The sequence below is a fragment of the Populus euphratica genome, unplaced genomic scaffold, assembly GCF_000495115.2.
Source record: "Populus euphratica unplaced genomic scaffold, PopEup_1.0 scaffold494.1, whole genome shotgun sequence".
In the NCBI taxonomy this organism is placed as follows: Eukaryota; Viridiplantae; Streptophyta; class Magnoliopsida; order Malpighiales; family Salicaceae; genus Populus; species Populus euphratica.
In genome coordinates, this window is record NW_011500372.1 from 53,270 (window position 1) to 66,079 (window position 12,810).

A 12,810-nucleotide genomic window follows, 5' to 3' on the forward strand; every position below is an offset into this window, starting at 1 on the left:
GGGACCACCACTGGTGTGGTGCAATAGCAGCAACATGGGAGCACAAGTAGAGCTTCTACTACAGGTAGTTGACTTTCACCTTTCTTTTTAATAACATTGAATAATGAGATACCTTATCGTAAATGTTACCATATTGTGTTAATTCAGATATTAGATTGCCAAATGCTTAAATGTTGACAAATGATTGATTAGCTTCGGCTAATGGCATCTGAAGTGATCACCTTGAATAATGAAATACCTTATCATGAATGTTACCGTATTGTGTTAATTAAGATATCAGATTGCCAAATGCTTAAATGTTGACAATTGGATGATTAACTTCGGCTAATGACTTCTGAAGGGATGACTGAGACACTTCAGTTAATGGCATCCGAGTGGATGACCAGGACAAAGGAATGATTAGCTTCGGCTAATGACATCCAAAGGGATGATCGAGACAAATGATTGATTAGCTTCGGCTAATGGCATCCGAAAGGATGACTAGGATAAAGGGTTGATTAGTTTTGGCTGATGGCATTCGAAGTGGATGGCTGGGGTGAGTGAATGGTTAACCTCGACAAATGATACCTTAAGAGAATGGCCAGAATTAAGATTATGACTGATTGCAAGAATTAGTGCATCTATATGCACTACAAGTTGTTTATACCAGAAACATGAAGGAACTATAAGTGTCACGCTTCAAACATGAGACAATGCTAATGCTTCATTAAATTGCCAGACCGTTTCTTATCATTATTATTATTAAGTAATAACATTCTTGCAAATGTTTTTATACTGCAGCAGGAACCTACTTTTGTATGAATCAATATACTAAATATATAACTATTATTAGATCCTTTTTGTTTAAATTCATGATGACTACTTGTATGATAGAATACAAACTTATGTCTATGCATGTATATTTTTAATATGAACTTTTAATTATGCAAACATAATATTATGTATTTATGTAAGAATCACTTTTAAATGAAATGTTGATTGTTGTTGATGTATGAATTGTATCTTGATGATGTGAGTGAACATGTTCTCCAATTTCCGACACGATGTGTGTCAAGTACCCAAAAAAAATTACTGTTGTTTTGGGCTTGAAAAGCCAAGCTATTATATAGAGGATGTTGGAAAATTATGTTAGAGGTGTTTTAAACCCCATAAATTCATTTTCAATCACTTTTTAACCCAACAACATCTAAACAAACACCCTATATACCTAAATAAACATGTTTATCCATTTAAATAACCTAAAAAGGTCACAAAACCGAAAACCATCCTAAAAAATGCCTAATATCATATCTACTAAAAACACCTTAGTTAAATTTTTCTTATAAAATGAAATATATGGACACTAAAATTGACTATTTTGGTGATTGAAATCCTTGTTCATTGATGATTTTCTCTCTCTACCATAAGAATCTGGTGACTCTCTTTCCTACTTCATATTAGGGATAAAATAAAAAGGATACATGAATTAAAAGGATATAAAATGGGTATGTGGCAAATTAAAAGGACAAAAGTAAACTTTTTTAGTTTGTTCTACACTTTTATGTCGAAAGACTAAACCAAGACAAGTGAGCTAATGATGCCTCCTTCATCTTTAGATGAAAGCAAAATCTGAAATACATTGAGATCGCTGAAAAATACACAAAAAACTAAGAGAAGGAAGCAGTGACACGACGAAAAGATTAATGTTTTCTCCCAAGTGTGATGTGCATCATGGGAATGATAATCCATCTCGTAAAGGTAAATCAAATATGCAAGAGGATTCAGATGGTCCAATGACAAGAGCGAGAGCGAAACAACTACAAAGGACCTTGACGAGTCAGATTGGAATGATTGAAGCTGCGTCGGAGTTAAAATTTGGCAATCAGTTTCAAATTGGTTCAAGGGTGCTTATTTGCCTACAATTGGAGCTTAAAGATGGGAAGAGCCCTTAATGGTTCTTTTGATGCTGGACTACTTGAATTTGGGTTGATAATGCAAATAAGTTAAGAAATTGATGCTGTTTACGTCAGAACAGTAGATAAATTTGAACCCGAATTTGAAGTCAACCATTGCATGTGAAAACAAGACTAATCTAGGTGGATTTCAAGTTCAGAACGTGATCTTTCCAGATTGTCCAACCATGATTGCATTGGACTTTTGTGCAAGAAGTTATAGCCATTTTAAATTCGGTCTGTTTATGTTTCAATTAAAGTCAGAAAATGTGTGCTAGTGTAATTTGTCTGCTTACTTTGTCAAAGTCCAAGTTTTGGGCTTGATTTCTGTCATGTTGAATTTTCCTAAGTGTGGAGGGATGTTCCATTATAAATATGGCATCAGAATATGTAATAAACAACTTTTGGCCAATATTTGAACTTAATTCCGAGAATTAAGAGTTATTCTTCCAAATTGATTTGTGAAGAACCCTACTGACTTATCACTCTTCAATCACAAAGAGTGTGGCGTCAAAATCCTAGATTGATCTTTGTGGCATCCAGATCGACTTATCAAAGTATCACTCTAGTTTATCCTCCATTTTTATTTACCTTAAAAATACTATAATCTAGCCTAAACACCAGAAGAAAGACAATACAACCAGACCCATCCTTCATCCATTTTCGTCAGATTCATTGTTGCCGATTTTTGAATCATTCACGGCACAACATCTGGTATCAGAGCATCAGTTGCGATCTAAGACAAGAGCTAGAAATAGAAGAAAGGCTTGCTGGAATTGCAATTGATAAACTTAGTTATGGCTGGAGATAAAGAAGATTTGCCAAGAGGGTTAAGTTTAGAACAGGCACAGGTTATGGGCTTACAACGATCTCATGCTGAGATTCGGGATGAAATGACTGGAATTCGTGAACAGTTGCATACCCTTATGCAAATGATGCAAAGAAATAATTTGCAACCCCAGCAAAGGCAAGCACTTAGGGTGCCACGAAATGATTTTGTAGAAACTGATGGAGATCCAAATGGGGATGATGAGGCCGACGACAGGGGCAGACCAAGAAGACAGAATAATAATCCTCCTAGTGGTCTCAAACTTAAGATTCCACCGTTTCGAGGAAGTAGTTCACCTGAGGAATACTTGGAATGGATTCAGAAGGTTGAAAAGGTGTTCGAATGGTATGAATATTCTGAAAAAAGGAAGTGCAAGGTGGCAGCACTTGAGTTTACATATTATGCTCTTTTATGGTGGGAAAACTTAAAGATTTAGAGGAGAAGGGATGGAGAAGAGGAGATTAGAACGTGGGCAACTATGAAAAGAGTGATGAAGAAGAGATTTGTTCCTGATTACTATAAACAAGAGCTATACATCAGACTTCAGACTTTGCGACAAGGATCTTTAAGCGTGGAAGAGTATGTGAAAGAGTTTGAGTTGCTACAGATTCGATGTGAATTGATGGAACCCCAAGAACAAACAATAGCTAGATTTCTTGGAGGGTTAAGGAAGGATATAGCTAATGTGGTTGAATTGCAACCGTACATCTTCCTTGAGGATGTTATAAAGCTTGCAAGTCGTGTAGAGAGGCAGCAGAAACGAGGAGGTGTCCGAACTAGTGTAACTACGTCAAGTACGACAAGGGACAGATCTACGCCTACTCGAACATGGAGCACACCTAAACGAGATGAGAAGGTGGAGGTCAGCAAGGGGAATACCAGTTTTGATTCTTTAAAGGGAAAGGAGAAGGTGACAGAACCTCCACATCCAAGGAGGTCACGAGACATCAAGTGCTTCAAGTGCTTAGGACATGGGCACATTGCTTCAGAATGTCCAAATAAAAGGGTAATGATATTGCATGGGGATTATGGAGAGCTGATCAGTGGAGATGAGGCTGAAACTGAAGATGAAGATGAGGCACAAATGGAACAGGAAGAGGATTTCGAACCAGTGAAGGGAGATTTGTTGGTTGTGCAACGGGTTCTAAATGCACAAGTTGATGTTAGTGCTGAGCAATGTGAGAACATCTTTCATACTCGATGTCAGATTCGAGATAAGGTGTGTGGGATGATCATTGATAATGGAAGTTGCACTAATGTTGCGTCAACTACCTTGGTGGAGAAATTAGGCTTAACTACCATTCCACATCCTAGACCGTATAGTTTGCGATGGCTGAATGAGAATGGGGAGATTCGGGTGACAAAGCAAGTTCTTGTGCCCTTTTCCATTAAAACCTATCATGACGAGGTTTTGTGTGACGTTGCGCCGATGTCAGCTAGCCATTTGTTACTGGGTCGTCCATGGCAGTTTGATAAGGATGTGACCTACAATGGACGAAAGAACACTTATTCTTTCATGCTGAATGGAAAGAAGGTGAACTTGTTGCCATTGAGTTCTCAACAGGTTAGAGAGGATCAGTTACGAAGCCAACAAAAGGAGATGCAATCACGTAAGGGGTTGTTGTTAGCCAAAAAAGGCGATATCAAACAGGCATTAGCTTCGACGGGGGTTGTTTTCATGATCTGGGCAAAGCAATTGCTACAAGTAGAAGGACTGGACTTACCAGCACAGATTAAGGAATTGCTAGAAGAATTTAAAGATGTGTTTCCAGATGAATTACCTAAAGGGTTACCGCCTATTCGTGGAATTGAGCATCAAATTGATTTGGTGCCGGGAGCTTCACTTCCTAATAGACCAGCATACAGATGTAATCCAGCAAAAGCAAAAGAGATTCAAAGGCAGGTTGGTGAGCTTGTAGAGAAGGGCTATGTTCGAGAATCACTTAGTCCATGTTCCGTACCTACTTTGCTTGTACCAAAGAAAGATGGTACCATGAGGATGTGTATGGACAGCCGTGCTATCAACAAAATAACAATTAAGTATCGATTTCCTATACCCGGACTTGATGATTTGCTTGATGAGTTGCATGGTGCTGCATTGTTTTCTAAAGTCGATTTGATTAGTGGTTATCACCAAATTAGAATGAAAGAGGGAGATGAATGGAAAACAACATTTAAAACTAAACAGGGGTTATATGAATGGATGGTAATGCTGTTTGGGTTATCTAATGCGCCTAGTACATTTATGAGGCTTATGAATCATGTTTTGAGGAAGTATATTGGGCTGTTTGTTGTAGTATATTTTGACGATATCCTAGTGTATAGCAAGACCTTTGATGATCATGTGAAGCATCTTAGAGTTGTGTTTGAAACTTTGCGAGATTCTAAGTTGTATGGGAAACTCACAAAGTGTTACTTCTGTAAAGAAAGTGTCGTGTTTCTTGGATATATTATCTCTAGCAAGGGAGTTAAGGTTGATGAGGAGAAAATTGAGGCAATTCGGGACTGGCCAAAACCTGCTAGTATCGCTGATGTGAGGAGTTTTCATGGTTTAGCTTCTTTCTACAGGCGATTTGTGAAAGATTTCAGCTCTATTGTTGCTCCTATAACAAAATGCTTGAAAAAAGGAAACGAGTTTAGATGGAGTGCAGATGCTCAGAAAGCTTTTGAGCTAATTAAAGAAAAGTTGTGTACTGCTCCAGTTTTAGCACTTCCAGACTTTGCTAAAACATTTGAAATAGAGTGTGATGCTTCCGGAGTTGGAATTGGGGCTGTTTTGATGCAAGAAAAGAGGCCGATTGCATTCTTAAGTGAAAAGTTAAATGGAGCACATTTGAACTACTCTATTTATGACAAGGAGTTCTATGCTTTGATTCGAGCTCTGGAGGTATGGCAGCACTACTTGTTGCCAAAAGAATTCGTTATTCATACTGATCATGAATCCTTGAAGTATCTTAAGGGGCAAAGCAAGCTGAATCGAAGACATGCTAAATGGGTGGAGTTTATGGAGTCATTTTCTTATGTCATAAAGTACAAGAAAGGGCAAGTTAATGTGGTTGCTGATGCTCTTTCTAGGAGGTATGCACTGATCTCTATGTTGAATGCAAGGCTGATGGGTTTTGAACAAGTGAAGGATCAATACGCTAATGATTCCTACTTTGCTAATGTGGTTACCGAATGTGCAAAGGGAGCTTGTGATGGGTTCTTTATGCATGAAGGTTACTTGTTCAAAATGGGCAGAATGTGTATTCCTTCAGGTTCATTACGGGAGTTGCTTGTGCGAGAGGCTCATGGTGGTGGTCTTAGTGGTCATTTTGGGGAGAAGAAGACTTATGAGTTGCTGAAAGAACATTTCTTTTGGCCTAGCATGTTACGGGATGTGCACAAGGTGATTGAGAGATGTGCTATTTGCAAGAAAGCTAAAGAGAATGCATATGGGCTGTATATGCCGTTGCCTATTCTAGAGCAACCATGGATGGATGTTAGCATGGACTTTGTACTGGGGTTACCGAGAACACAGCGTGGAAAGGATTCAATAATGGTTGTGGTTGATCGATTCTCCAAAATGTCCCATTTCATTCCTTGCAACAAAACTGACGATGCTGTACATGTAGCTGATTTGTTCTTTCAAGAGATTATTCGTTTGCATGGAGTTCCTAAAAGCATTGTCTCTAATCGTGATACAAAGTTCTTAAGCTACTTTTGGAAGACTCTTTGGAGGAAGCTAGGAACGAAGATACTTTTCAGTACGGCATGTCATCCACAAACTGATGGACAAACTGAGGTTCGATTACATATTGAGGAGAAAACAACAAAGTATGCTAAACAAGCTAACAAGGGGCGGAAAATGGTTAGGCTTGAACCTGGTGATCTTGTTTGGATTCATCTTAGTAAGGGCAGATTTCCAAGCAAACGCAAGTCCAAGTTGATGCCAAGAGCTGATGGTCCATTTCGGATTATAGAGAAGGTGAATGATAATGCGTATAAGGTAGATCTTCCTGGTGATTACAATGTATCAGCTACTTTTAATGTGAAAGACTTGACTCCATACTTGGATGATGATGACGATTATGATTTGAGGACAAATCATTATCAACCCGGGGCTGATGATGTGCATCATGGGAATGATAATCCATCTCGTAAAGGTAAATCAAATATGCAAGAGGATTCAGATGGTCCAATGACAAGAGCGAGAGCGAAACAACTACAAAGGACCTTGACGAGTCAGATTGGAATGATTGAAGCTGCGTCGGAGTTAAAATTTGGCAATCAGTTTCAAATTGGTTCAAGGGTGCTTATTTGCCTACAATTGGAGCTTAAAGATGGGAAGAGCCCTTAATGGTTCTTTTGATGCTGGACTACTTGAATTTGGGTTGATAATGCAAATAAGTTAAGAAATTGATGCTGTTTACGTCAGAACAGTAGATAAATTTGAACCCGAATTTGAAGTCATCCATTGCATGTGAAAACAAGACTAATCTAGGTGGATTTCAAGTTCAGAACGTGATCTTTCCAGATTGTCCAACCATGATTGCATTGGACTTTTGTGCAAGAAGTTATAGCCATTTTAAATTCGGTCTGTTTATGTTTCAATTAAAGTCAGAAAATGTGTGCTAGTGTAATTTGTCTGGTTACTTTGTCAAAGTCCAAGTTTTGGGCTTGATTTCTGTCATGTTGAATTTTCCTAAGTGTGGAGGGATGTTCCATTATAAATATGGCATCAGAATATGTAATAAACAACTTTTGGCCAATATTTGAACTTAATTCCGAGAATTAAGAGTTATTCTTCCAAATTGATTTGTGAAGAACCCTACCTGACTTATCACTCTTCAATCACAAAGAGTGTGGCGTCAAAATCCTAGATTGATCTTTGTAGCATCCAGATCGACTTATCAAAGTATCACTCTAGTTTATCCTCCATTTTATTTACCTTAAAAAATATTATAATCTAGCCTAAATACCAAAAGAAAGACAATACAACCAGACCCATCCTTCATCCATTTTCGTCAGATTCATTGTTGCTGATTTTTTGAATCATTCACTGCACAACACCTGAGCTTTGATATAATCATTCCATTAACACCATTTGGTCACTGCTACTAGTTAAGGTTGTGTTTGTTTACATTTCTTCAACAATTTCATGAATCTTGATTCACAAAGATCACAGTGCCTATTCCCTAGGGCAGATTGCTTGAGATGGTCAAGCCTTCATGGGCAACCATGGTTTGATAACGCATTTGTCTCCACAGTCCAACACCATTTATAGGATTCCAAGTTAATTTCTAATACAAGAAAAGAAGATACTAATATTATGGATGTGTTTTTGGGTATCATCATTTTTTAAATTGAGAAACAAAAAATGTTGTTTACGCTTAATAAAATAAATTAAAAAATTATTTAAACCAATAAATTCAAAAAAAATTATTAATACTTATTAAATACTAAATTAGAAAGCTAATCTTTCTAGTAAAAACAAAAGATAGATGAATGGAAATATTTAACCTCAACATTCTTTTATTTTATTTTATATGTTTTTATTTATTTTATCTTAAAGGTTATTTTTCATTGCCAAGAACAAATGATTTCATTTTTATAAATACATTATGTAAACATAATTTATTTATACAAAATATAAAAGCAAAAAATTAAATATAAATTACAATAATCTCTTTGAAGTATTATAAAATTAAAAACTAATTCAAAAATAACTACTATTTAAAAAATTATGAAATAAACAATTTAGAAAATATGAGAGTGTATTAATTAAAATTTAAATAAAAAAACTAACGCAAAGTGAAAAAATAAATAAATAAGAGGGAGGATATGTGCAAGGGATCCAAAAATTTTCAGAGTTCGAGTTTTAGGACCTAAAAAACCTCAATTTTCAATTTGTTTTCATTTGAAATCATATAAAAAAGAAAAAACCATAGAAACCTTAACAACCCCGTTTTCAACACCATAACAGCCTCTAATCTCTCAAAAAATAAAAATTAAATGAATATTAAAAAACTTTAAAGATCTCAATATACTTTTCCTAGCATAGTTAAAGAGCAACACCACTTTCATGAAATTTTTCTTGATGAGACAAACTCAATTACATTAAGATCAACATTTTCTGGTGGCCTTAATATAGATATTCAATCACTTCTCTTCAATATTTTATGGTGACTTTCTTTTTAATATCTAGAGACTGAATCATGAAAAAAAATAAAGCTTGAAATCAAAATATAAACTACTAAAACAACAATTACCAAACAATAATTGAATTGAAATTTTAGAGAGAAAATTTAAGTATTTTCTCATCATCTAAACAAGGTCTCTTTTTTTATTATTATTGTTAAATTTGGTTCTTCTTCTAGTTCCTTTTTCAAACTATAAATAAAGTTTAATTTTACAAGATCAATCTTTAATTTATCGACACTTTGTATATGCAAGAAAATGCAAGAATATCAACATATAAAACAATGCTAATGTAACTTGGATGAATAAAATTGCGATTAAAGAAGTCTATTGATCAAATTAATAAAAAAAAAAAAGCACTATTCACAGTGCAGTGAACAGTGCCTTCAAAGGCACCCCAGATGTTACAGTCCAACACCATTTAAGTTCTAATAAAACCTACATTTCAACGTGATAATTACTAAGAGTCTAGGACAATCTAGGAATGACTTCTTGTCATATAGCATATTGGTTGCAATCAATATCACTTCTTAGCAAAATTAAACTAGTGTATGTTTGATATTGTGGTGCAAATGCTTTTTAAAAGCCTTTTAATTAATATCAAAATAATATTTTTTTCAAATTTTAATTTTAATTTTTCATATCAGCACTACAAAATCATCTATAAACACCTAAAAAACATACTTTTTCAGTCAAAAAACAATTTGAAAAATAGGTTGTAATGCAAAAACAAACACTCATTAAGCTTGTACCTACTGTTTGGGCTACCATGTCAATCCCAAGTTGATGTTGTCTTGTCTTAGATGACGTCCCTTATTCCCCATCACTCTTCCATGTGGATTGGTAAGATATGTTTTTGGTTTACTACCAACATTCTTTACAATAATATTAGTTCATATTACTTGATAGAATTTCCTACACCTACCAAGTCTAGTTAACCAGCCTGCAAACTTATGGACATTTTGTGCATTAGCGCAACATACAAGATCATTTTCAGTCTATTCCAATGCCTTGGAAAACAAGAGATAAATGTTCACTTCCTACATCTTAACCTCTTATAAAACATGCTCCACTCAACCATTACTAAAGTTTCATTTTGCATAGTTTTAATCTTACAGCTCAAAATTCCTCGAATAGTGGTGACCAAAAAATCTCAGTTGCCCTAAATTGATGTCAGCTACGTCAAAATAATTATTTTTAACATGATGCGAACATTACTGTTGATAGCCCACATATTCTTCATAGAAAAACCAGAACAATGTGCTCTATGTGATTATTAGTTAAAAGTGCATTTTTATCATGGTTTTATATCATCATTTTGCACTTGAAATATCAATAACTCCTTAAATAAAATATGTTTTATAATAATGTATCTAATAATATAAGATACCTATAATTTATGGTAAATGTCTATTTTTAATGCAGACCTATCACATAAATGAAAGGATTGATTGATGACTTGAAGAACTTAAATTGCAAGGATAAAGAGATGGCCAAACATAGAAAAGAGATGTCGGTGCAATCCAAACCGGAACACTGTTCGGTAATTGGGTCATATCTAGAGCTATATATCTCAGATTTAGGTCAAATTTATATGGATGGAAAGGTAAGACATAGGCCTACAACTTTCATATGGAGCCCAAGATCTAAAAAGGCCATTATCAAGTCCAAATTGTAGCAACAACAAAGAAGCCCGAATCTGTCTTCCAGCCCGAGCACTGTTCGGTATTTTGGCCATATCTAGAGTTCTAGAAGTCCAAATGAGCTGAAGTTTTTACACAAGAAAGCTGAGACAATTGCCTACAACTTTCATGTTTACAACTGGCTCCAATTTTGACGTTATCAATGACGTTTTGGGCAGACAAGAGAAGATAAGGATTGTCACCAAGTCAAAAGTTGGTCACCCACTTATCAATTAGTCATCAAATCAATAGTTCCCATTTTTGGCCTATAAAAGGAGGCATTTGCCATGCATTTAGGCATCTTGATTTCCAGATCAAGATCATGCTCTTCCTTTCTCTCTTTGTATTTTTTATGCTTTGTTTTCATTAATATTAAGTTTATGCCTTTCATTTCCTTTCCTTTACTTAGTTAACTTTTATGTTCTTATTTTGTTTATCTATTTTGCTTTCTTTCATTATGTCTAGCTAAGTTAATTATGTCAAGGTGAAAAGGTTACACTAATGGTGTAAGAATAAGTATAATGTAAACTTAATATGGACTTTAATGTTTGATACTAACATGTTTTATATTTGTTATCTTGTTCACTCTTTAATACTTTGCTTGTTAAATGACTAATCTTGATTTATGTTGTATAACACTTGGTACAACAAATGCTTGGCACTTTCATAGCCCATAATGTATGGTATAACCGACACCTGAGCTATGAAAGGAACTTGATTTATTGTTAACATAAGTTATAATCATGAATGCTACATCAATCTTTTAGTCGTGTCATTATGAAAGGTAGAAACAAAAAAAAAAAACACTCTCAAAACCCAACAAATTAGGCCAAAGAAGAAAATAGGCTTACCTTCCAAAACATTTTCCCTTCAAGAAGGCAATAAGAAACTGCTCCAAAGTTTCTTGAATCCTTGCTTTTATATATGTTATCTCCCTCTACCCAAATATGGCCCTTAGGCACCTAAACAAAAAGAGCAAACCTTTTCATTTCCTAAGCTAACGATCAACAATCTTTAAAGCAAAATAGCAATAATCCAAAAATTCAGCAAGCAAAAAATCAACAATTACCTAACCAAATCACACCCATCAAAACCCATTAAGAAAAGCATCAAAATCAACAAAACAAAGCAGAATCACTAGAAAACCATCAACAAGAAGACATCACGCTTAACTTTAACAACACTAAAGGCAAAATCTTCAAAACCCAACAAAAAAAAAAACAAACACATACCACAATAGTCTTAGTTCTATCACTATTTTTAGGATCAACAACATAAGTAACAGAATCACCCTCAACACCTATAACTCTTTTAGTCACAATTTTTCTTGGCTCCACAGGTGATATAACAAGAACAATATCTCTAGAACCTACTTTGTCAAGCCTGTGTGAAATCTTCTCAACTAATGCCAAATCACCACTAATGCTAAAGGTGGGGAGCATACTTGGTCCATAGAGCTGCAACACCCCCCCATCAATCCTTAAATACTTAAAGAAACAGATAAAAAGCATTACTTCATGCTTATTTATACTTGCAGAAGCAATAGTGAAAACATAGGTTTTGGTGACATGGAGAAAGCAAAGAGCTTTGGCTACTAAGAAGGATCCGTTGAATGCTTCTTTTGCAATAATGGTCCATTCATTTAGATTTCTCAAGCTCATTTGTTTTTTTCTTTTTTCCTCTTCATCAAGATTGCTGGTTTTTATTTGAGACTTGAGAGGCGAGAAAGCTTGCTACTTTAAAATGAAATAAAGGAAGGCTAGAAATTTTTGCAAGTACAAGTTGGGCTAAAGGCCAAAGCAGACTAGAAGGTTGAATAGTGATGGGCTAACTCAGATATGTGGGAGAACGCAACTCAAGTGGGAGCAATCTTTAACGGGTCAGCTATAGGCCTGTTAATCATGTTTATATAATGTAGTGTGTTTTAAAAATATTTTTTTAATAAAAAATATATTTAAATCATATTTTTTTATATTTTTTCACATTGATACATTAAAACTATTAAAAAGATCTTAAAAAATATTAATTTAATATTTTTTAAATAAAAATTAATTTAATGACACTTTTCTCTCTCTTGGTGAAAATTATGTTGCATATAATTGAATTTTATCATTGAAGTTTTATACATCTAACTGTAACTTGGTATTGTTTACTTAACATATGACAACTTTCTCTAATTTTCAAAGAA

At 34.8% G+C, this 12,810-nt stretch overlaps 1 protein-coding gene across 1 annotated transcript; it reads right to left on the bottom strand.

Annotated features, from left to right (window-relative positions):
• Nucleotides 1–9,675: 9,675 nt before the first annotated feature.
• Nucleotides 9,676–12,357, bottom strand: LOC105114150 (mitochondrial inner membrane protease subunit 1-like). The gene is made up of 4 exons (XM_011010601.1): nucleotides 12,158–12,357; nucleotides 11,855–12,079; nucleotides 11,474–11,584; nucleotides 9,676–9,883 (listed from the first exon to the last, which is right to left on the bottom strand). The coding sequence occupies exons 1-4, from the start codon at nucleotides 12,281–12,283 to the stop codon at nucleotides 9,875–9,877; spliced, it is 471 nt and encodes a 156-aa protein (XP_011008903.1). The 5' UTR covers nucleotides 12,284–12,357; the 3' UTR covers nucleotides 9,676–9,874.
• Nucleotides 12,358–12,810: the final 453 nt, after the last annotated feature.

Bases quoted from the DNA above. Each gene is read 5' to 3' on its own strand.
- LOC105114150 (XM_011010601.1), bottom strand. From the start codon at position 12,283: ATGAGCTTGAGAAATCTAAATGAATGGACCATTATTGCAAAAGAAGCA. The intron at 12,080-12,157 runs GCAAGTATAAAT...GGGGTGTTGCAG, and splicing joins ATGTTTTCACTATTGCTTCT to CTCTATGGACCAAGTATGCT. The intron at 11,585-11,854 runs GTATGTGTTTGT...CTTTTTGTTTAG, and splicing joins ATAGAACTAAGACTATTGTG to GTGCCTAAGGGCCATATTTG.